General features: G+C 34.4%; 2 protein-coding genes across 3 annotated transcripts in view; both read left to right on the top strand.

Moving 5' to 3' along the window:
• Nucleotides 1-2,350: 2,350 nt before the first annotated feature.
• LOC134246417 (melanocyte-stimulating hormone receptor-like) lies at nucleotides 2,351-5,527 on the top strand. Its single transcript, XM_062728779.1, has 2 exons — nucleotides 2,351-2,410; nucleotides 4,420-5,527. Exon 2 carries the CDS (start codon nucleotides 4,470-4,472, stop codon nucleotides 5,475-5,477), a length of 1,008 nt encoding a protein of 335 aa, XP_062584763.1. The 5' UTR covers nucleotides 2,351-2,410; nucleotides 4,420-4,469; the 3' UTR covers nucleotides 5,478-5,527.
• Nucleotides 5,528-11,155: 5,628 nt separating this feature from the next.
• LOC134246429 (FYVE, RhoGEF and PH domain-containing protein 4-like) overlaps nucleotides 11,156-26,379 on the top strand; it is a 50,158-nt gene continuing 34,934 nt past the window's right edge. For both annotated transcript variants that reach the window (XM_062728790.1, XM_062728789.1), the window contains exons 1-2: nucleotides 11,156-11,234; nucleotides 21,400-21,570. In XM_062728790.1, the coding sequence (XP_062584774.1) occupies nucleotides 11,171-11,234; nucleotides 21,400-21,570 (235 nt within the window). In that variant the 5' untranslated portion in view covers nucleotides 11,156-11,170. The remainder of the gene's footprint in view (nucleotides 11,235-21,399; nucleotides 21,571-26,379) is intronic.

The raw sequence follows: 26,379 nt of genomic DNA, 5'->3' as shown, positions 1-26,379 counted from the left end.
AGATTACACTAAGATACATACTAGTAGTTTAGTGCATTAGTTTTTGATTTCGATGAACGATGTTGCTATGGTTACTAAAAATCGAATTTTCTTAAGAAATTCCTTAAAAACGCTACTCCTTCGACAATTCTGGTCTGATTATATCCCCGCTTGAAAAGCGGGAGGGTATATTGTAATCGTTATGTCCGTCCGTCTACGCAGCGCTGTTAAGGACGTTCGATCCTGAGATTTTGAGCGTAATTTGGTCAGGTCCTTTATTTATAAAATTCTGCATCATTTTTAAGTTCTAACATCAAATCTGAATTTTACAGTGCAAATTTAACTATATTCAATGAAAAAAACAGAGATTAAATTCCATTCAAGTAGAATTAAGATAGGTACTATATTTTGTGGCGGAAGGTTTTTTAGACGAAAATGATCAGTTTTTCCATTTTGAAATATAACAGACTATACTGTTAATTTTGGATTCCTATTTTTCCATCCTGGTTGCACAAAAAGCTGTTTTTTGCAGTTAAATGTGTTATGGTGGTTCTGAAATATCTATTAAATTATTTTTATGAATTCTATAAACAAAGTGTGACAAATATAGTAAATATATTCTGAAAATCCGGGAAAAAATTGAGCCAATTTTGGCGTAAAATTGACACTTTTTTTAGCAATATCTGAAAATTTACATCATATACCCCCGCTTTTGAAGTTCTTTTCTAAATATTAGAGATAAATGTGGCCTATTTGCTTAAAATCAGAAAAAGTTTAAACCTTTAAAATAATTCTCTTGCTTATTAAATTTTCAATACCAGAAAATATTTTTTTATTAGTGCAGAAAGGTCAAATAATTGATTATGCGAAGCAATTTAAAACTTTTTCTTAGTCACAATTTTTAAGTGTATTTTTTTAAAAACAAACTTAGAGTTCATTTTGTTTCATGCTTTAAATGGATAAAAATATTGGAGGGAAAACGTCAAAAATATAACTTTTAATTAAGACACAGATTTCAGTGCAAAAAGGTCATATTAAATGTACTGAAGCGCCAAAAGAAGCGTATTGACCCCCATTTTTTGATTTGAATTTTAATTAAGCTATGTATGTAGAAACTAAAAATATACTTGGCAAAAAAAGTTGAAGACTTAAAATATCAGGATCGAACGTCGTTAAGGCTTACTATGACTTAGTTATGTTAAAATGACGTGTTACATGTGCTGTATGGTATTTGACTAACAACTTTTTAAAATGCATTGGTAAGTTTTATTGTTGTTTATTATGCTAATACAATTTAAAGTTGCAAATTATTTCATTTTCTGATATTATGAGGAATACATGAAAGTCATTTTTTTGTGTGACGTCACAGTAAACTTTTCCCATATAAATTAGGCCCCGCCTCCTTTTTTCAGCCTTAATGCTGCGTAGCTGTCTGTACGTCCGTCTGTTACGCTTTGGGGTACCCATCTCTTATCCGCAACTCCTCTCATACCAGTGAATGAAATTTGATGAAACTTTCACAGTATCTTTATTGATATTGCCATTGTACACCTAGCTCCTATTTTACTTTTTGATCGGACACAGAATTTGGGGTTTCCATAGCAAAACATGGACACTGCCATTATATTCATATGGGAGGCGGGAGGTATCATTCAGTGATCTCATTGCTCACAGTACCTCTAGTTTAAATATAAATTGGCACATGAGAAGAGTACACTTAGATAAATAATTCTATTTATTGCTACTTGTTGCAAAGTTTCAAATCAAAGCGCTACTTTTGTTTTGTTATATGTACAGACCAGTAGAGCTACAGTCTCATCAGAGACTTCTGGTTTTTGTTAAGAAGACTTGTATGCCGTTTACATTTCATGGCATTATTGTTTAAAATCGCAACAGCGTTAGTTTCTATAAATTTCTACCTATACGCAATCGGAGCATGTATTTGCTTACGTTTAAAAGTTAGATATATTCTTGTTTAAAGTTTACTGATGGGGTAGGCCTAAATATGCATTTTAATGATCTGTACATTAACTGAGGATGCTTCAACAATCAACATCAATGCTATTTTAGTTTGTATTGCATGTACTATAAAGTTTTGTGTATGAAGTTACTGTAAAACTTTTTCTATTTGTGCACTAAAACGTGACAGTACAAACTACATGTACATGTATATGTAATAGATCAGGGACAATCGCGGTTTCTATTACAGTAAATGAGATGCGTTATGTCATCATTATGGTCAGTTGATTTTAAATGATCATACTGCCCTTTGAAGATTATGTAGGTGGCGGAAAATCACCTAATGGTTTTCATGTCCATCCCCGACAGTTCTTAGGAATGGTAAAACATGCTATATAAAGCATAGGCATCCCCAAAGTCGGTATACCGTTCAATGCTGGTATCCTCAAAGGTTGTGCCTTCTTGAATTGATGTGAGTTTCCTTTTGTTGTACATTGTTGTATATGTATCGATTTGCTGGGTGCAGTTAGTTTATTATTGAAAAGCGGGAGGGCACTAGTATAGAGTAATCGGGGTGTTCGTCCGTCTGTTACGCTCTTGGGTACGCCCGTCCGTCTGTTACGCTTTGGGGTACCCATCTCTTATCCGCAACTCCTCTTATACCGCTGAATGAAATTTGATGAGACTTTCAGAGAATCTTTATTACATAATGCCATTAATTGTGTACGTCCTATTTTACTTTTTGATTTTGATTTACTTTTTTGATCCGACACATAATTTGGGTTTCCAATAGCAAAACATTGATACTACCATTATAATATTACCCATGATGTAAGGAGTGGTGGCTTCTGAATAACACGAAACACCACGAGTAACACGTTACCGTAAAACAATATCGAGACTTTGGGTTTCCAGTAGCAAACCATGTACACTGTCAATGCATTATATTCATATGGGAGGCGGGTATAATTTAGTGAGCTCATTGCTCACAGTATCTCTAGTTGATTATGCTTTTTTTATTCGGTAATATCTGTTTATTAATTGATTGATTGTACATGTATATTGTTTAACGTCCCTCTCGAGAATTTTTTACTCATATGGAGATGCCACCACTTGCCGGTGGAGGGCTGCAAATTTTGTCCTATACTCGGCACTCAGGGCCATTGAGCAAGGAGAGATTTTTCTTGTGTCAGCACCTTCTGCGACACGGGACCTCGATTTATACGGTCTCATTCGAAGGACCGGTCTCCATATCCCAAAGTCTCTTCCTTTGATGGCAATTGAGTATAAACCTGATTACATTGTTTTGAGCATTATGTAGTCTATTTTTCATATCTTTTGTCAAACCTTCATACCAACAAGAGCAAGCATAGTCAAAATGACACTGGATTAAAGCTGTACATAAATATTTACTTGACAAAAAAGATAAACAGTCTTTATATCTAAAAAGAAATTTCAGTCGCTGATTTGTCTTGTTGATTATATTTTCAACACTTTTTTTCACCAGAGAGTACGTTGTCTAAAAATTCACCCAAATACTTCACACATGTTTTTGTTTCAATTCTGATTACATTGCAAAATAGTGAAAAAGATTCTAGATTAAATGTGCCAAGTTTTCGTCGAGGACCAAATAATATGCTCTCAGTTTTACCCAAATGGAGAGACAATTTATTATCAACTAACAAATCTTGACAGCATTCTAACATACAAGAGAGTTTTTTTTTTAGAAATAACATCTGGATCTTTGTGGGAAAAAGGTATAGCAGTAACATCAGCATATAAAAGTACTTAACATTCATGATCTATACAAGTCTGTAAGTCATTGACATACATTAAAAATAAAAGAGGCCCAAGCAAACTACCTTGAGGTACTCCGCATGATACATCACATAATGTAGAATTTGTATTGTTAACATTTACAAGTTGTTTCCTGTTGCACAAATATGATCTGAACCATTCGATTGATTTAATACCAATAGAACTAAGTTTCTCACACAAAATATCATGATCAACTGTATCAAATGCTTTTTGTAGATCAAGTAAAACCATTCCTGTAAAAAGACCTTTTGCTGTTTTACCTTCAATGTAGTCTGTTAAATGTATAAGACAGCTATCTGTGGAAATTGAACACCTACAGCCAGATTGTAATTCATATAAAATATTGTTTACAGTCAAATAATGTTCTTGCTGTGTGTATACAGCTTTTTCAAGGATTTTAGAGACAATGCTAAGTATACTAACTGGTCTATAATTTTCTGGACCTAATCTATCGCCCTTTCAAGAAGTGGTTTTTTCATTACACATACATATAAATGTGAACTAAGTGTTTAAATAATTTTTACTGTTATATATAGTTCTATATGTAAACTCCATTTTAAAAATTGACAAATGTTTCAGTTAAGAATTAACCTTTCAAAAAATATGTCTGATGTTTTTAATTATTTGTTTTATGTCTGGATTTATGTATTTTTCTATTTTAAGCTTGAAGAGTTATTTCCGACTGAAAAATATCAAGCTGTCTGAACACAAGTATGGTTTGCAATACGAATATAACGTCCAAAAGCCAGAACTCGTGGAACCATACACTGGACACCGGCCCTGTAAGTAATGCCTCTCTTGGATTTGACTTTCAATGCATGGACACATCATTATCGACTGATTATCATTGGAGAAAGTACATTTTTATCCTAGGAACAGTAACTTTTGGCATTGGATTTGTTGGAAACATCATTACTTTATTGGTTATCATCTATTTGCAAAGGCTTCACACACCAACTTATACCGCAATCGCCTGTCTATCCCTCTCTGATCTGTTTGCTTTAATGTCCCGTTATATCATGATCTTACCAGAACCAGTAAGCTCCTATTTTGATAACCCTTCACGACAATCTATGGTTTATGTTTTCATTTTTCTATTTTTACATTCTGCAAATTTCCATATGGTACTGATATCCTACGTTCGGTACATTTTCATTGCATGGCCGCTTAAGAGTCTTAAAGTGGGGTGCAGAAAAATCATAAAGCTTTCTCAAACTATATGGATATTTTCTTTTGCTATAACCGGGATATACAGTCTTCAAGCGATATTAAGTATCAACAATATCTTATCTGAAAGTATGAAAAACTGGTGCGAATTAGTTTTTGCGCTATATATTGGGGGTCTTCCGTTCTTCATGATACTTTACTTTCATGTTAGAAAAATCTATTGTATGCATAGGCTGCCTCTAGCAGAAAGAGAACATAGACTTCGCCTTGTCCGTTCAATGTCTGCTATTTTGTTCGTGATATTGATATTTTATTTTTTGTCCATTTCATATCCCTTTATTTATACAATACTTGATGCTTTATATTACACAAACACGGGAGGCCTGTCCTCTATTGCATTTCAACAATTGTTTGATTTCTTTCTCCTTTTTAACAACAGCGTAAACCCTTTAATCTATTTCTTTTTTTCGCTCCAAACTTCAAGACTAATCTCAAAGGGAAGAAGAGAATTCGCTAACAGTAGTATTCGTTCACAATTATCTACAAATTTGTAGATGAAAATACATAAACTTTATTTGATACTCCGGTCCTACAGATTGACTGTTTCCCTCTACCCCAGTCAACAACTGTATATTTCTTGATGACAGGTCAATAGACTGCTGCGCAGAATTTATGCGCACACGGTTCAGTTTAGACCGATATATCTGACGTTTTCCAGGCTTTTTCACGATTTTAATATTTCTGATTAGGTTCAGTTGTATATTTATTTGCTTAAAATTATCAGTACAATATGATAAATACAGCATGTAAGTTTGAGGTTTACATAGAAAATTTTCATGCAAATAAAACCATTTCAAGCGAGTAGCAGCCGAGGTTGACAATTATTTTTTTTTGGGGGGGGGGGGTGAAAATGTTCAATGTTCCATCAACTACATGCAATATCTTTTCTATATATTCGATCAATGCATACTATCTTTGCAAGATATATAACTGTATTCAGCGGCAGCTCACACATATTGGTCCGACCAAAATAATTCCATCATGATAAGTAGATACAACATTATTGTTCACGATAAGAGTAAAGTTGTGTATGTCATACGTTAAAGAAATCAAAAATAACGTCAAAATATCATTAGAAAGTCACTTTCCCCCCGAAATGCAAATAAAAAATATCAATATTCCTACGCTCGCTCCCTCCTCAGCCTTTTTTTTTACGTGTTTGATAACAGAGAATAATTAGGTCATTCTTCGATTCATATCTTTTCACCAATGAATTGATAATACTATATCAACAATTGTATTAAGTACATGTTTATAGTCCGTTAATTATCATACAATTTGTTCTTAAAGAAAAAATTAATCATTCTGTGTGTGTGTATTATTAAATGACGGAATTTTCAATCCCTGGCCTGCTCGTGTGTACACTTTGTAAACTGTAGGGTATGTGTGGCAAAACGAGAACTGCATGGGTTGGAGATTCGGGTTCGTGTTGAAGTTCAGCATACCATTATATATAGAACTTGAATAATGTAAGTAATTTCTGCGACAAATATATTAGTATATTTCAGTTATTTTCAAAACAAAAAAGGTTTTCCATGTTTTCAGTTTAGAATTTTCCGACCCGGTCCTGATTTTCCCAACCCGGCCATTTTAAACACAAGTTGTTGCAGATGCAAATGTTAGAACAAACTATATAAAGTTCAACAGGGATTGTATAATTTTTATTAATCAGAATTCGTATTTATATGATCTAATTAAGAAAAGAAAAGTTTTGTCTGACACCGTAACTTCTCGGCAAAACAAAACGTGTTTCTCCGAGCTCGCTGGATGCGTGTGACAGCTCCATTGCACGTGTGTAGACCAAGGCTACAGGTACATGTAGGCCTATGTGTACTGTTTGTTAGGAGACTGGGTGACCGTAATGCTATGGAATCACGATATTTACAACAGTTCCATAATTAGACAGTGCAGTTTTTTTTATTAACGTCATTATAAACACTGTGTTAAACATATTAAATCTAACAGTCGAATATCTTTGGATATGGGGTAACCCATATCTATTCTTGTTAATGTTTATTTCTTATGACTATTATCTATGTCTGTTTATTTATTACGCTCTTGCTATGGTATTTTTTGTGATAATCTTCGTTTAAGAGTAGATTAAAAATGTTTTGTTGTAACATGGAACTGTTGTCGAAAATTCAAAATAAAACGTACAATCCGACTTTGACGTTTTGTTGTTTTTCCCTCCAAAAAGCATTCTAGGAGTATGACCTAGCAATGCCAGTCTCCCAGCGGCAAGTATAATCCTGTCTTAAGATCATGAAACAGACTTATACCTTAAGTCAAATTTTCAGTCGCCTGTAAATTGTTCATTAGTTATTGAATTCAATACTTTCATTAAGCAAAATAAAAAGAATATTCGAGGTTTAGTCTACACTAGACTTCTAAAACTTAAAGATTTTGACTTAAGCTTAAGAAAAAGCTCGTTATTCCTAACAAAATCCTTGAAGCGGAACGAAACTTGATATTAACTTATCGGGATAGACTCAGATATTTTAAATCAGTTGCGTTTGGAAAAAAAGTGCGGAAAACCAAGGAAAAGCAAGAGACTAATTACAAATAGTTTGAAGTATTTTGATTTAATTGAAAATAAAAAAAGCATGATTTTTAGGGAGTTTGGTAAACATACGGGTGATAATTATTTCTTTCCATTATCCTCTCAACAACAAACCATCTTATCTTATCCTCCTTCAATGAATAAAAAGTCTGTTAAACAGTTTGTCGTTTGTTGCCGCCTTTGTGATATTTAATTTTTTCTTGAAATTCTCAAAGGATTATTTACAATGGAGGTTAGGGCTTCCATACTTCAAATATTTAATCCTTTTGACAAGACCTTTCATTGGATATCAAGAACTTTGACCCTTTGACCTTGGAGTTTGACCTACTTTTCAAAAACTTTAACCTTGGCCATAACTTTTGAACAGTAAGGGCTAGGGCTTTCATACTTCATATCTGTAATACTTGTGACAAGACCTTTCTTAAGAAGCCAACAACTTTGACCCTTTGACCTTGGAGTTTGACCTACCTTTCAAAAACTTATCCTTGGTCATAACTTTTGAACAGGTGGTGCTAAGGCTTTCATATTTCACAATCGTATTTTGGGTTACTACCCTACATGTACATGTACTTTGGGTTTCAATATATTTAATTTGCATATTTGAAAAGTTTATTCTTCGCTATGTTGTCATACGGGGGCATCAGTGTTTCACAAACACATCTTGTTCCTTATAACTTTTGACTGAGAAGAAAAAGGGCTTTCATATTTGACATGTGATTTACCTGTGACAAGATATTACCGAGCATGCCATGATTTCTGATCCCTTAACATGACCTTCACGATTGACTTTATGTTAAGAAATTAATTTCTGTGATAATTTCTAAATGATATTTGATAGGGCGTTCATATTTGACACAATATGTCATAAAAAATGACATTTCATCCCCAAAGACACCGAAAGCGGGGGACCACAATTCTTTGAATTTGCTTGTTATTTTTTTTATTCTTACTTATCTCAATTTCGTACCTTATACACTGCGAGCTACGTTTTGACGTCGTCAGCTGACTTGTTAGACTCATTTACATGTCTTGAGAGAACAAGATGTGTTTGTGAACACTGATACCCCCGAATGGCAGCTTATGGTGAGGGTTGAATTCTCTCAAATTCATGTCAAACTCCAAAGGAATGTCTTGTTTCAAGGAATACACCTATGAAATAGGAAATAGCCCTAGTTCTAACTGTTCAAAAGTTATTACCATGGTCAAAGTTTTTAAAAAGTGGGTCAAACTTTTAGGTCAATGTCAAAAATATTTATACCAGCTGAAAGGTCTTGTCACAATGATACACATGTGAAGTATGAAAAATCTACCTCACACTGTTCAAAAGTTATAGCCAATGATAAAGCGCGGTATTTTGTTGTTGTTGGTAAAAGTAGGTCAAACTCCAAGATCAAGGCCAAGAGGTCAAATTTGGTGGTACCCAAAGAAAGATCTTGTCACAAGGAATACACCTGTGAAATATGAAAGTCATAGCCCCATCCACTCAATTGTTATCGGCTAGGGTAAAGTTGACAACAGACAGAGAGACAAACAGACAGACAGGACAAAAACAATATACCGGTACCTCGGGGTTCTTTCAATCCCGGGGCATAAAAAAGAACGAATTGACAAGAAAAGTAAATTAAAACGAACTGCCCATGAAAACTGAAAACTAAAAAAAAAAGCCTACATGTATTTCCTGAGGAAGGGATCGACCTTACTTCGTACATTTCTTTACATTCTGAAAATGTAGTACAGGAACATAAAGGTTGAAGCAGCTTCCAGCTGAAAATTTATGTAAATAAACTACATGTAAATCAAAGAACAATTTTCAAAAAAAAGATGTGTTTGTGAAACACTGATGCCCCAGTGTGACAGCTTTTGCGATGGTTGAAGTTTCTCAAATGCAAATCAAACTTCAAGGTCAAGGTCAAAAAGTCAAAATTGTTGGTATCCAAAGGAACCTGTGAAATATAAAAGCCCTTGTACTAACTGTTCGAAAGGTATGACTAAGGATAATTTTTTTAAGTGGGTCAAACTATAAGATCAGGGTCAAAGAGTAAAAAATATTTATACCCATTGAAAGGTCTTGTTATAATAAATACACATGTAAAGTCTGAATTAAAGTCCTTGCACAAACTGTTGAAACTTATGGCCTAGGTTAAAGGTTGGTATTTTTTGTATATGTAGGTCAAACTCCAAGGTCAAAAGGTCATATTTGGTGGTACCCAAAGAAATATCTTTTCACAAGGAATACACCTGTGAAATATGGAAGACCATATCCCCACTAACTCAAAACAAGTTATGGGCTTGGTTAGAGTTGACGACAGACAGACACAGAACCAGCTAAACAGACAGACAGACAGGACAAAAACAATATACCCCCGGGATCTATCGATCCTGGGGCATAAAAAGGGACTGCTTCAAACATTCCCACAGGCCTGTTAATTATATAAAAAGAGAGTAAATTCGAACTCGAGTTGTATAGCGTGTTCGATGGTGTTCTATGGACGCACTATAGAATTAGTGATCGCATTAAAATATAAATTTTACAAGGGTGTTATGATCACTTTACAATCAAAAACGGAGAAATATATTGAAGGTTACAAATTGCAATACAAGTAAGGCATACTACAACATAATACATGTACAGGTATTGTAAACGTGGTAATATTGATGGGTTTAAGTAAAAGGTCGATTTAGGTATGTTTATAAATTATGGTGATTTGAAACATATTTGGTATTTCGGGGGTCCAGTATAACTTTAATTGAAAGTAAAGAGAAAGTTTACAGTACTAGTAATTACGTTATATAGATCTATGCATGTACATGTATTGACTCCAATCGATGTTCCATATTCTCTATTTTAAATTCAGCAAGAACTTGTGAAAATTGCAAAGAGAATTATACACTCAGATGTACACAGATCTTAAGACAAGGAATTTTGCAGGCTTACAAATGACTGAAATTGTTTATGAATGGTTTAAGTGGTGGTAGCTAGCTTTTGTTTGTTTCTTAAGTGGCAAACTCTCAGAAGGCGAGCGCTTGCTAACAGCTGACGGTCGCACGTGCGTTCTAGGGGGTGCATGGAATCTCTCTCTGTGGCTGGTGTTGAAGCATAGCATCTTTCTCAGTCGGTCGTTCATAATCAAATTATTGCCTCACTTTCATTCATAACTTGAAAAAAGATGAAATGTACACAATTAAAACACGTGAAGAAACATGGTGCTTAATCGCGGACAGCCGTCCAGAATGGTAACAGAAGCTAAAATGCCTGCCAATAAAATGGAGGTCTCTGCTCAGAAAAGTTGTGTTTGAAATTACAGAAAATATATATTAGAGGAGGCACTTTGACATGTGAAATTAATTACGCAGACTTTTCGAAAGAAGGTTTAACATAAATTAAATATGTTGGATGCTACACACGCCGGTAAAAACATGTTATTTCGATTCACAAAATTAATTCCAAATTATAAGTTTGTTCTCGTGTTACAAATGTACCAGAATACTTACCATGAATTGGATAATGAGGAAACATTACAACTCGTTTGTGCAGTGATTTTGAATTACGGAAAAAGAACATGACACTCTTAATTTCTGTCACAAAATTGCTTTTAAAATTGCGGATATAAATAGATAAAAGTCAATATGGGACAGGAAATTTCAATGGAGGATTATGAGAGCGACAGCTCGCTACAGAGTATCCTTCAATGTAAGTATGAATTCTACAGGTATTACACGTTAATTTGTAACGAGAGGAGAGGATCAAACATTTTATCGTAGGCGGACGGAGAGGAGCTGATGGTAAATATACAGGTTTGCAGTGCTGCATAAATGTGAGTTAATTGTTTTAATTGTATTATTTCAACGAAATCTTTCGTTTTTAAAATTGCTGAGGCAGAATATACAGTAGTAGGACAGCAAATCCATTAAAGGTCTGGTTTAAATATATGAGAGAGAGAGAGAGAGTTATTATTTTTAATTTCCTCATAGTTTCTGTGGAGAAAAAAATATAATTATTTCAATGATAGTCAATAAACCAAGTACCACTCTTTGGAACTATGACAGAAGAACTCGCAAGCCTATAAAAGTTATACGCAAGAGTGAAAATTGTCGGCGCCTTGGCTAGACGAAAAGCGTTGCCATGTGTTTTGTTAATTAATTGAATCAAATGACTGCGATCGAAAACAGGCAATGAATGTTTTAGTATGGCTATATACTAATCATGAGTAATACCGATCATGCTAATTAACTGTACCCATGAGAATTTCCCCTTAAAATAGTTAAAATACATGTGAATTATCAACTAAATAGTTTATTTATATTTCACTGATTTAGGAAGTATCTCAGCTTAGAAAACAGGGGATATAGGGGGTGGGAGAAGGATTTAAAGCTGGAGGAGAGGGTTCTTAAATATGCGCCTGCGTGATTAACTTGTGTTTGTCTTCTCAATTTTTAATGCCCAAATAATATAAAAAAACAAGAGGCTCACGGGCCTTATAGGTCACCTGAGTATCGTGCAACAACTTTCAAACAATTAAAATTGGTTTGTGTTTTAAACCAGAGGCCATGAAATTCACAATTTTGAAAGAGGCACCATTGCTCATCATAATTATAAACTTAGCATGCTTACTCTATTTACCTAATACCCAGATGTAGATCAGAGTAACAAAGATAAAATGCACTTCCACTTTATAACCAGTTGTGCACCTCATCCCAAAGGAACCACTGACCCTGGGGCCACATATTTCAAAATTTTGCAAATTTTATCATAAAATGGTTGATTAATACTAAAGAGCAGATTTCAAAGCATTAATTTATTTTCACACTATGACCCCCCCCCCCCCCCGACCCAGGGGGCATAAAAAATAACCATTTTGCTAGATGCACCTTTCTTCATCATAAATATATATACTTGTATCATTGGCATATAAAAAACCCAGGAGCAAAGGAAAAGATTTTCAAAGAATAATTGCATTTTCACTATATAATCAATAGAGCCCCGCCCTAATACCAGAACCCCTGATCCTTGGGCCATACAATTCACAATTTTGGAAGAGGCACCCTTTCTTAAAATAACTATGAACTTAAATAGTTTATTTAATACCCAGAAGCAGAGTAAAAGATTTTCAAAGAATTAATGCATTTTCACTATCTGATCAATAGAGCCCCGCCCTAACACCAGAACCCCTGACCCTGGGGCCATAAAATTCACAATTTTGGAAGTGGCACTCTTGCTCAACATAACTATGTGTTTAGTTAGTTCATTTAATACCCAGAAGCAGAGAAGATTTTCAAAGAATAAATGCATTTTCATAATATGATCAATAGAGCCCCACCCTAACACCAGAACCCCTGATCCTGGGGCCATAAAATTCACAATTTTGGTAGTGGCACTCTTGCTCAACATAACTATGTACTTAGTTAGTTTACTTAATACCAAAGAGCAGGGAAGAAGATTTTCAAAGAAATAATGCATTTTCACTATATAATCTATATAGCCCCGCCCTGGCACAAAAACCCCTGACCCTGGGGCCATGAATTTCACAATTTTGGTAGAGGACTCAATGCTCATTACATTCATGCCAACAGTTTGCCTGCTTGATGTCCAGGTGTAAAGAAGAAGATTTTTAAAGATTGCAATTATTTTGGTGGTTTTGGCCCCACCCCTTAGGCCCCAGGGGGGCGGGGACCATAAAATTCACAATTTTTGTTCCCCTTTACCCATAACTGCTGTATACTAAATTTGGTTGGAACTGGTTGAGTGGTTTCAGAGAAGAAGCTGAAAATGTTCAAATGTTAACACACGACGGACGACGACGGACAAAAACAGGTGACCTAAAAATATGGGAGTATATAGTTTTACCTTGTCCATTCGTCCCTGTTTGTCCGGAAAAAACTTTAACCTTATCCATAACTTTTGAGTAGGTAGGGTTATATATCCTTCGTATTTCATGGGTTATTTCTTGTGACAACGCCTTTATTTAGGTACCAACAAACTTGACCTCTTGACCTTGAAGTTTGACCCACTTTGGCTTCAATACTTCATACTTTGTTCATTGTGACAAGACCTTTCAACGAGTGTAAATATTCTTGACCTTGACCTAAGTGTTCGACACACGTTTGAAAAACTTAAGACTTGATCATAACTTTTTAACAGTACGTAGTAAGGCTTTCATAGGTGTATTCCTTGTCACAAGTCCTTCCTTTGGAAGCCAGCAATTTTCACCATTGAACTTTACCTTGTTGTTTGACCCAATTAAAAAAAACTCGGCCATTACTTTTGAACAGTTGGTACTAGAGCTTTTATATTTCACTTGTTAATTTCTTTTTATAATAAGGTCCTCTCCTGGTGTTTTCTCTTGTTAATTTCTTTTTATAATAAGGTCCTCTCCTAGTGTTTTCACTTGTTAATTTCTTTTTATAATAAGGTCCTCTCCTAGTGTTTTCACTTGTTAATTTCTTTTTATAATAAGGTCCTCTCCTAGTGTTTTCTCCTGACCCATTACCTGGACCTTGGCGATTGACACATTAAAAAAAAAAACTTTAATCTTGCTCTTAATATTTTAAAGGTTAGCATTCAAACTTTGGTGTCAACATTTTAGATTTCTTGACCTTGTTTGTTTGTTGTGAAGATTTGGCGAGACCTCTTGACCTTGGAGTTTGACCCACCTTTACAAGACTTTAGCAAACTCTTTAACCATTGCTACATGTATAACTTTTTAACAGTTGATGCAAGGGCTTTTATACTTCACGTATATTCATTGTGACTTGAAAACCTTTCTATAGAGATAAATATTAAAATGCTTTGGACTTTGATATTTGAGTTTTAAATAATTGATAACGGACATAACTTTTGAACAGTAGAAATAGGGCTTTCATGATTAGAAAATGCATTCCTTGTGACAAGACCTTCCCTTGGATATCAACAATTTTGCCGTTAGTTTTATTCGGACCACATTAGAAAAATTACCTTGGTCATAAACTTTTTAGGGTAACTTGCTTAAAATTATGCTTTCACATCTCATAGGTATATTGATTGATATAATTGCTGTTTTGGACAACATTTCTCATCTCTTGACCTTAGATCTTGATTAGAATTTGAAAAACGTTAGCCAAAGGCTGTCACACGCCATCAGTGTTTCACAATCACATCTTGTTGTTCCTGTAATATTGGCATATTCTAAAAAAAAATTATGCACCACAAAAAAATTAAATCCCTACCCAATAAGATTTACAAGTTCGAAAAATTTTCTTCTTAATATATGGTCTTTATGTCCCTTGCTTTCGTGAAAGCGGAGGACATTAAATTTCATTCGTCAGTCGGTCTGTCAGTCTGTAGTTCTGTCCGTTCTGCGTCACAAAAACTTTAACCGTGGTCATATCTTTTGAACGAGAGGAGATGGGGTTTTCATATTCAACCTGTTTATTACCTGTGATAAGAACTTTCTAAATAGTAAGTACATTATGGTTTTTGACCTCGACCTTGAAGTTTGACCTGAGATAGGGCTTTCATGTTAAACATGTTTTGTTACGTTCAGAGAGACTCTGACAATACCATCCCATGTACACTATGATTTTTTATCTTTTGACCTAGACCTTAAAGATTGTGCATTACCGGGCTGTGACAAGAATTTCCGAGAATGCTGTGATTTCTGAACCCTTGACCTTCACGGTTGACCTAATGAAAAAAAATCAACTTCAGTGATAACTTCTAAATGACATATGATAGGGCGTTCATATTTGACACAATATGGCATACAAACGACATATCAGACACAAAGACACTGAAAGACATCGAAAGCTGGGAACCACAATTCTTTGAATTTGCTTTTTTAAAATTTTAATTTTCGCTTGTCAGATCTCTTATTTGGACCCCCCTACCATGCCTACCCCTTCAACTTTTATCAACTCTTTAAAATAGTTGCAATGGACCTGGTCTATATCCTTATTTTACTAATTTTGCTTAACAAGGAAAAAAAATTGTTTTGAAGGTAAAAAAAAGCCGAAATAACAAAACAGTTGAGCATTTTGAGTTATTTTTGTCAATCCGGAAAGTCGGTTGAGGACTCGTGATTTAGACATCGGATGTAATTTCCAGTTTGATCTTGGCGCATTTTTTCGATCAAACAGGATCGAGTTCGAGTGACATTGCAGGCACCTAGGAGGTTACTGGACAAAGTAACCTTTAATAGAAGCTAAATTTTAGGGTCCACACAGTAACAACAATGAACTGCAGAGCTATGACAGGGATATGTGCGAACTGTGAAATTTCTAACGGGTTAGAATACCGTTTTTAGCCGGGCTTATTGCTCAAAGAGGTGTCGCATAATATTTGGTCCGTCTCGTTTAAAGGTCCGGCCGGACCTAATACGATAACATATTAGGTCCGCCTTTTATAAGAAAAGGTCCGGCCCGTATAAGAAAAGGTCCCCCTGCGTTTTAAGGTCCGGGTAGTGCACATTGTTTTAATTTTGACTTTAATATGCGAAATTAAGACTCGTTTGTTTATACTTTATGATGAAAGAAGGATTTACCCTGTTGTGTTTTATTTTTTGTACAGCATACATGTATCTCTAGACAAAAATCTATTCGTTTAGTTTGCTTTAAGCAGTGCCGTTTAGGACCATGATTTCGTTAAAAATAATGCCACAATTATTGTGAAAGTGTTTGTTTTCCCATAGAATTTGCGTTGTATATATAAATTAGTACGATTAAAGGTGTGAAATCTGTCGGTGTGTATAGCTAATAAAACAATGGGTGTGTGACGTATTTGTTTACCTGTCAGGTACCCACAGGTAGAGCCCGCGGCAGATGGCGCTGTCTTTGAATGGTCGGTGAACCTAATGATCATGTGTTAGCTAAAATACATATCAATAGATCTGATTTTTTTAAATTAATAAATTATGCTACGGAACAAAATATTCAGGCGTTCACTTCAAAACTACGACATTTATGATAATTATAATCATACATGTATTATTATAGTCTTTATTTGAATATTTAAAGTTAAAAATGGCGTTTCTGAGCTAAAATTTAAAAATACTAAATTAAGCGTAGATATACATGTACATGATATTTGATATTTATGTTCAAATTAAAATTTTCACCGATATTGAAGTTAAATAACCCCACGTTTCTATTAGTTTAATTCAAACTAATTGAATTAAAACTGTGTCTGATATTTCAATTTCGAGTTGATAAGAATCGGCCATTGTTTTAAATCGGAGATATCTATGAAAAGCGATTGATTTAAATTGTTTGATTTTCATTAAATGTTTCAGTCTGAATTTCATTTCGAATTTTTGTTTTTTTGTTATTGAAATTTTAAACTTTTTATTTCCAACATTTTAAGCTTTCATTTCCGACATTCTAAAGTGATCATCTCCGACATTTTTCAGGAAGTGCTTTCCGTTAATAAAAAAAATTATCAAGAAAACATTATAGACTGTTTAGTAAATCAAATGTTTTGGAAATAATTTTGGCGCAGTCTTTGACATTTAATTTAGTGAATTTTAAATGCGATGAAAAAAAATTGCCTGCTCATTAAATTCTGTTAACTAGACTCAGTGCTTTATGTACAGATGTAAATACATTATACAGAACTTTTATATTAAAATTGTTGTGTAAAATAAATTCTATTAAAATTCTATTTCTATATACAAGTACCTGGTAAACATTAAATTGCTGGAGCGATACCTTGCAAAAATTCAAAAAATGAAAAGAAATAAATGTCGGGAAAGAGAAGACAAATTGTTGGAAATGAAATAAAGAAATAGCGAAAATACCATGCCGATTTCCGGAAATGAAATGCAGCGGTCCTATCTTTGCAATTGTATATAAAGTACCAAAACAAATAGAAAGATCTTTTTTCATATTCTTAGTCTGAACTTAAAACACCTTATATGACTTTAAAGTTTTTAAACGCAGTAGAAGAAAAGGTCCGTCCTCTGTATTTCAGATATCTTTATCTTATAAAGGGAAATTTTTGGACAGGGTTTATTTTCGTAGCTTAAAAAAGTAGAGAAAGGGACAGGGCGGACCTTAAAACGCACTTATCAGAAAAGGTCCGCCCTCTGTATTTCTGATATTTATAAGTCTTTAAGGGAAATTTTGGGACAGGGTTTATTTTCATAGCTTAAAAAACGAGAGAAAGGGACAGGGAGGACCTTAAAACGCAGTTATAAGAAAAGGTCCGCCCTTTGCATTTCAGATTTCTTAAAGTCATTAAGGGATTTTTTTAACAGGATGTATTTTCGTAGCCTTAGAAAACTAGAGAAAGGGATAGGGCGGACCTTAACACGCAGTTATCAGAAAAGGTCCGCCCTTTGTATATCTGATATTTATAAGTCATTTAGGGCAAATTTTGGAAAGGGTTTATTTTTGTAGCTTAAAAAACTAGAAAAAGGGACATGATGGACCTTTAAACGCAGTTATCAGAAAAGGTCCGCCCTCTGTATTTCACATATTATCTTTATTTTATAAAGGGCAAATTTTGGACGGGGTTCATTTTCGTAGCTTAAGGAACTAGAGAAAGAGATAGGGCGGACCTTAAAACGCAGTTATCAGAAAAGGTCCGCCCTTTGTATTTCTGATATTTATAAGTCATTAAGGTAAATTTTTGGACAGGGTTTATTTTCGTAGCCTTAAAAACTAGAGAAAGGGACATGATGGACCTTAAAACGCAGTTATAAGAAAAGGTCCGCCCTCTGTATTTCAGATATTTTTATGTTATAACGGAAAAATTTTGAACATGGTTTATTTTCGTAGCATAAAAATCTAGAGAAAGAGTTAGGGGGACCTTAAAACGCAGTTATCAGAAAAAGTCCGCCCTCTGTATTACAGATACCCGGTATATCTTATTATACAGCAAAAATTATGGACGGGGCACATCTCTCTCATTAACAAAAGAGAACGACGACAGACAACGGACAAATTTTTATGAGAAATGCTCAGTTGAGCCATCGGTTGTGTGAGCTAAAAAGTAGCAGTGAGGTCCTTATATTAAAACGCACCATTAGAAACGGTCCGTCTTTTGTTTTGAAAATAGTTTTTAAGAAAAAGAAAAGTCGACATTTGCTAACTTAATTTCCAACAATTGACTACTGTATACTTATAAAAACTGGAAAACATAAGAAAATACTTCGACAAAAACGTTGATTTATTGATTAAATGCTGCTTAATGACCCTCTCGAGAATTTTTCACTCATATAGAGGCGCCATCACTTGCAGACAGAGAGCTACAAATTTTGTCCTTTACTCGGCACTTGCGGCCATTGAGGAGGGATGGATCTTTTTCGTGCCAGCATCTACTGTGACACGGGACCCCGTTTATACGTTTTCATCCGAAGGACCGATTTTCACGTCCCAGAAAGGGGTTCGAACCTGAGACGTAGGACCAACTCCTCAATTTGACGCTCTAACCACTGCGCCAATACAAGCAATATACATATAAAGTCTACGTAAGATAATTTCCTTACACTTTTTAAACACTATCTTTAGAATTGAAAATTTCTTAATTCTTAATATTTTTTAAAATGATAATGTTGACATTAGTGTATTTAAACGACAAAATAAGCATGTCCCATCTTCCCGACAGGAAACTCGATCAATAAATCTATACATTCCTTTATTTATGTATTAATTTCTTACTTATTGTTTACTACATCCTCTTGGAGGAAAAACTAGCTATTAATACGACTTAATATCCTCAATCAAATTTTAAAAAAATACCGGTAGTTTTCAATTAATATCGAATGAACACGTATAGTAGGCCGAGGGCGGACCTTTTCTTATAGAGAAAAGCGGACCTAATATGTTATCGTATTAGGTCCGGCCGGACCTTTAAACGAGGCGGACCAAATATTATGCGACACCGGCTTATGTCATCCTGTTCAAGGCAGGAAGTTGACCCCATAGTCGCCATTTTAAAGTTACGTGCAAAAATATAGTTCTTACTCTCAACCGCTTTTGAGATAATACAAACCCTAAATAAAGCAACAAAAATAAAACGAAGTTTAATCTATATAAATAAACATTAGTAGTAATGACTTTGAAAACTTCAGTCCTAAGTTAAAGAACATAGTTCATTAGCGTAAGGATTTTTGATAACCAGTGTTACGTACTCTACACATACGAGGTAAAGCAGGAGAGGGAACCAGACAGTCCTGTTTGTTTACATTCAGCTGCGGTACTAGATTAATTCTGATTCTGACAAAATCGGACCGTGGTATTAGGATTGAAAAACTCACTGTCAGTGTCTTACCATTTATATTGATAGTTTTAAAATAATTTTTTCATCAAAATATAAACGTGATTCATGTAAGAAATTCATTCTACTCTGTAAATGAGCCCGGCTCTCTGTACTTCTGAGTACTTTGATTATGAATGCAAACAATTTGATCAGTTTATCTTAATTTCACACCTTGTCTTTGGTCTTTGATGATATAGACGGATTTCTCATTTATTCTTAAGAGTTATATCCTGTTGTCGGCATAAACTGAATAGTTTATTTCCATACAAGGGCCACAAGAAAGGCATGGAAGGCTGTGAACTTTAAATTTCCAGATTTGGCTACTGTAAAATCACATATTTTCTTTTGGGCAAATTTTCAAGGTTGTAGAAAAAATTATTGCCGTATCATTATGTGGCCCAGAGTTCTTGAAATCTTTTTTTCGCTGTCAGTTATTTGGACTGACTGCCATGTGAAGTTTGTCAGTCCAGACAAATTTCTATCAGTCCAAAAAAATCAATGAAAAGATGAAAACTGTATTTGAATTTTATTATCAATACAGTGTGTACCCAGCATCAATAAACACTGCACACTTCATGCCGATTTGATCGTCGTATAACAACTTTCATTGAATTGTGGGGTCCATTTTCTCCATAAGTTTTTAATCTAGTTCGATTTACTCACCTGGCTTACCTCAGCTCCATCAACAAACTAGTTTACCAATCATAGTTTGGAACTTTCGTTCATCGAAGAAGCCATTACAAGAAACAGAAAAGCTTTTGAAAGATTACGATCGCTCAGTTTTAGGGAATTTGTACAAAGTTTGGTCGGATTGACCAAGTTCCTCAGTCAACACTTACCGGTCATTTGGACTGACATAGAACACAAAGTTATAGGTCCTTGGTCATTTTTATCGGTTTTGCCGACAGGACCGAAAGATTTCAAGAACTCTGGTGGCCACACGTTGGGATTTGATTTTGTGGTTGGAGAATTGCTGAGTAGTAATGCATGATACATTTTGTGGCTGTCATAAATTCATGGGTCTCTCCATAAATTGAAAACATTGAAAATTAAACCTCCATAAAAAATAGCCATTTCACAGTATTTTTATTGTCTCATTAACTCTTTACAACTCAGTCACTGAACTGTTACGCAACATACACTTTATGTTCAGGTCAATGAAATATTCCCCGCAAGCACTTTACAGCGTGGTATAAATTTCTCTTAAGTTTAGCATAAATAAAATTATGACACAATTATTATTTCAATGAGATTTTAGCAGGTATTAAATAGATGGACATTGGCATTATGATAAAGATTAAATGTACTTTTGAATTTTAAAGTGAGTGAAAAATGCATGATTGCAGGGAAACAGTATACCGGTACATGTATGTGTGATTTTGCGTTAGAAGTAGGAATATGCGTTAAAATGTGTGACTGTGGGGAAGGGGGTTAAACCAGATGCTTGACTGTCTCTGTAATAATTACCTGAAATTTTACCAATATAATGCAATGCAAATATCTTAAACATTTAGGATCACTTTTAGCTAATTATAATTCTCTCTCTTTAAATTCTTGCCATAAAAGTTAGTTCATTGCTACAATGATGCAGGTCACCTGTTCATTCTGTGTTTTGAATTCTTAGACCAGGTACAGGGAGATGTGGTGAAGATCCAGATAGAACATCTATCAGAGAGGTGGATCCTACGAGCTTGTGTGGCGGAGAAGAGAGCAGCACCCTATGGAAGACTGAGGTCAGAATGTGGTGAACCTCTGATACAGAAACGAGATCTCAACTCTGTCATCAACAATCCTAGTAAGTTATCGTTGTCATCAACAATCCTAGTAAGTTAATACATTTCTCAGGTAAGCTTGGACTTTCAGTAGGTAACTGACAATCGTCTTATCATTGTCATAAAAAATCCAAGTAAGTTATCATTGCCATCAACAATTGTAGAAAGTTATCAAAATTGAATTTCGTTTTTAGTTCTACTGGTCAGAGACCAGAAGAGCTTATGCGATAGTAAGGTGTCCGTCGTCCGTCCATCTGTCTGTCTGTCTAGCTGTCCGTCTGTCTGTAAACAATTTTTCAAAATGCTACTCCTCCTACAGTTTTGGTCTGATTTTAATATAACTTGGCACACAAGTAGACTACACTAAGATACATAAAATAGTGCATCGGTTTTTGATTTCGATGAACGGTGTTGCCGTGGTTACTAAAAATAGAATTCTCTGTGAAATTCCTTTAAAATGCTACTCCTCCTACAGTTTTCATCTGATTTCAATATAACTTGGCACACAATTAGACTACACTAAGATACATAAAATAGTGCATCGGTTTTTGATTTCGATGAAAGGTGTTGCCATAGTTACTAAAAATAGAATTTTCTGTGAAATTCCTTTAAAATGCTACTCCTCCTACAGTTTTCATTTGATTTCAATATAACTTGGCACACAAGTAGACTACACTAAGATACATAAAATAGTGCATCGGTTTTTGATTTCGATGAATGGTGTTGCCATAGTTACTAAAAGTAGAATTTTCTGTGAAATTCCTTGAAAACGCTACTCCTCCTACACTTTTGGTCTGATTTCAATATAACTTGGCACATAAGCAGACTACACTAAGATACATAAAATAGTCCATCGGTTTTTGATTTTGATGAAAGGTGTTGCCGTGGTTACTAAAAATAGAATTTTCTGTGAAATTCCTTTAAAACGCTACTCCTCCTACAGTTATGGTCTGATTTCAGTATTACTTGGCACACAAGAAGACTACACTAAGATACATAAAATAGCGCATCAGTTTTTGATTTCGATGAACAGTTTTGCTTTTGTTACTAAAAATAGAAATGTCTGTGAAATTCCTGACGGCAATGGCTTCTTTTCTCATCCTTTGTCATAAGTACAAACCAGTAGAGCTACAGTCTCGACAGAGACTTCTGGTTTTGATAGTACTGTAGATTCCTAATTATACGCGAGGAATTAATTTCCGCGTAATTTCGCGAGAAGCATCACTTGCGAAAAAATATTACTCGCTTTTATTTTTATGTTGCTGAAATCTGTGTAAATTCTGTTGATTAACCGTCCATTCGCGAATTATAATTCCCGCGATTTGACATGAAAGACCCAGTTCGCGATAAAAAGTACTCGCGAAAAATAAGTAATCTACAGTATTAATCCTGTTTCCTCATCATGATGTTGTAAAGTTTATTCAGCCAGAATTCTTGATTTACTTATTTGATCCTCAACCTTCTTAAATTATTTCTATTGAGGATTTACACAGGTCAACACATTGAACATGTTGAATATGCAAAAATAATTTGTAGACCCAGGTAAACAATACACATATATATGATATATTTTTCTGAACCATCGCTCACAAAGCAAATATTTGCCTGTTCTCAGAAAATATGATTTCCTCTTAGCATAAAATAGAATAGGAGAGAGGAAATAAAAACTAGATTCAATTCACTGAGAGATGTGAATCCCAATGTCTTCCTGGTCTTTTAAAAATTAAAGGATTTTTTTGTCTCTTTCTCACTTGTGGCAGCTGTTTTTTAGTGTCAGAGCTCATCCAAAACACTCAAAGGTAAAAAAAATGATTTTTTTAACAAGTCAAGGGCAAGATAGTTTAGCTTAAATGAAGAGGGAAAATGAAACGACTGAGTTTTTCTATATTCCAAGTTATGCATGCCTATTTGTTTGATCCTCATATGAAACTTAATATATGGTGAATCATTGTCATGTCAATAGCAGCGCTCTAGGCTTTATACACTTAGAGGCCCAGAAGTCAAACTCATATCCTTGATAGGAATCTTTCCTCAATCAAAATGAGATGATATTATGCATAATTATGTTTCTCAAAAGAGTCTCTCTCTATGAGAGAAACAACAGCCAATAGGACAGGTATAGATATATACAATTTACTTGGGTGTTGATTTTTCTTATTTTATCAATGCATTGAAAATTTATAACAGTTATAATGTATCAATATGAATAGTACAATATTCACTTACTAGATCAAAAGGGATTAATTTTTTATGCGCCTGAATTTTTTCGGGGCGCATATTGTTTTTGTCCTGTCTGTTTGTCTGTTTATCTGTTTGTCTGTTTGTCTGTTGTCAACTTTAACCTTCGTCAAAACTTTTGAACCGTAAGAGATAGAGACTTCATATTTGGTATGCATACTCCTCTAATAAAGTTCTTTCAAATGACATCAAGGTCAATGACCTTGTGACCTTGACTGTGACCTATATGCTAAAAATAGGTTTTTCAACTGTTTGTCATAACTTTTGAACCATGAGAGATAGAGACTTCATATTTGGTATGCATACTCCACTAATAAAGTTCTTTCAAAACACCAAGGTCAATGACCATGTGACCTTGACTGTGACCTTTATGCTAAAAATAGCTTTTTCCACTTCTTGCCATAACTTTTGAACCATAGGAGATAGGGACTTCATATTTAGTATGCATACCCCACTAATTAAGTTCTTACAAACAACACCAAGGTCAATGACCTTGTGACCTTGACTGTGACCTATATACAAAAAATAGCTTTTTAGAACTTTGTTGATGCCGGGCGCATAGTGTTTCACAAACACATCTTGTTTTTTTTATAAATTTCATTGCACTCATTGCATTGTCTGCTTCTCAAGGAAATGCATCATTTATTTTTTCTCTCTCTCTCTCCCATAAACCAGGGAATCTTCTAGATGCAATTTTGAATAGCAATAAAATATTTAGTTAATATCTTTTTTTCAGCTTGAATTAATTACTCCTTACTTTTCCTGTTTTCTCCCTCCTTTTATGTAGAAGACATTAAATTTCTGATGCTGAATAATTTTCTTGTCACTTTTTATCTCTGGTTTTTAATGACTTTTTAAACACTCTTGACTGAGAACTGTCTGGTAGAATGAGGGATGATGGAATGGCATGTAGAACACGTGTTGGGGGAGGGGCCTGCTCGCGTAACACTCAACAGCTGGTTCATAACAATTTGTTAGCCAGTATGGCAAAAGAAGCATTCTGAGTATTACTGGTAGATCACCCCCCCCATTTAATGTTAATACAATAGACTTTGATAACTTTATTGGTTGTAATGGACAAAAAGAAAGGAAATTGCAAGCAGATACATGTACATTTATTTGTAAACACCCTCTTCAGATTGTCCTACATGTACAACAACTGGACCCTTTTATTTCAATCTGAAAAAAGAATCCTTTGATCCTTAGACTTAAAAAAAATCATTTATGTTAAAGTCATGCAAATTTTTGTGTTCTGATATGAGGAAAAGTTTCATCATATGTGATGTATACATATGTGTATAACCTGATTTATTGTAGTCTACAACCTCTTAAAAGGACCTTCTGTTTTTGTTAATACTGGTATATTGAAGACTCTGCATTTGAGATATATGTTTTGCCTTTGGAGTGGTTTTAAAGAAAATCAAGTTCCTTGAAATAAGGACATGACCACAATGAGCCTTGAAATTGTATAAAATATATACCTCATAAATATATAAAATAAATAAATAATTATTTTTCTCTGTTGTTTACAGCAATCTGATTGGTTAAAACTAGATCAGAGATCAAGTACAAAACATATAAACTAGCTGGATTTCTGTTTTAAGCTTTTTAAAAGGTTCTACAGGGTATAGACCTTCTCCGAGCTCGGTTGATGTGCCTTCTCAATCTCTCACCAGAGGGCGCGCTCTACTTAAACCTCTGTTGTCATCAAAAAAGTCGTTTGGGTTATCACATAATTCAATGGGATGAAAATAGTACATTTGTATAAACATTGATTGTTACAAAAGGTACTCATATAGTATAATGCTCCTTGATTGACTAATTAATTGACAAGAATTGGATCGACCTACCAGTAAAATATTATGTCTCCCAAATGTATTCAAATTTTAATAACTTAAGCCCAGGGTTTTGTTTTTATTTTCCATACCTCAAAAGAGTTAGGTACACTTCACTTGAATTTTTTTTTTACAATGGCAAGTGATACTAGAGCGTTTACTATACAGCTTTAACACATAAGAGATTTTGAGTGTTTTTCTCAAAGGAGGTGCTTTAAGTCAATCATCTCAACTTAAACTTATTCAACAAGGGCGCCGCAAAGCAGAGCATCCCTTTGCAAATCAAAATGGCATTCCGATCCTGAAGCAAATTACATCACTTCTGTTTCACACAGGACACACTAACACACACACAAACTAACACAACAAATCTTTTGAGAGGGCCAGGATAAAAATTGAAATGATCATTTCAAAGCACTCAGTTTTAACTGTAGAGTTTGTTTATTCTCTTTTGATGAACAGTTATACATGTAGAATGGACAATAAAATAATATCTCAGAATGTAAACATAATGGGAACCAGTCTTTATTGACAGACACTCTCGTGTCTTAATGTAGCAGGTACAACGTAGAATTATTATCTACACTTATATTACCACGTGGTTGATAAGTTTTATCCCTTTGAATATTTTACAATTTGAACATCGTTAAAATTTTTTGTTCCATGAAATTTATATTTAAAATGTATTTAACAACATAATATTTCACCTCCAAGTTTGGAACTAATTGTTTTTATACAAATTTTTAAGGCTGTTTCCTT

This window comes from Saccostrea cucullata, unplaced genomic scaffold (assembly GCF_032062105.1).
Source record: "Saccostrea cucullata isolate Sc308-1 unplaced genomic scaffold, CSIRO_AGI_Scuc_v1 ctg532, whole genome shotgun sequence".
In the NCBI taxonomy this organism is placed as follows: Eukaryota; Metazoa; Mollusca; class Bivalvia; order Ostreida; family Ostreidae; genus Saccostrea; species Saccostrea cuccullata.
The sequence above is the reverse complement of the archived record's forward strand: the minus strand, read 5'-3'. Positions and strand labels throughout refer to the sequence as shown.

Excerpts from the sequence above, each read along its gene's own strand:
- LOC134246417 (XM_062728779.1), top strand. The coding sequence starts at position 4,470 with ATGGTTTGCAATACGAATATAACGTCCAAAAGCCAGAACTCGTGGAAC.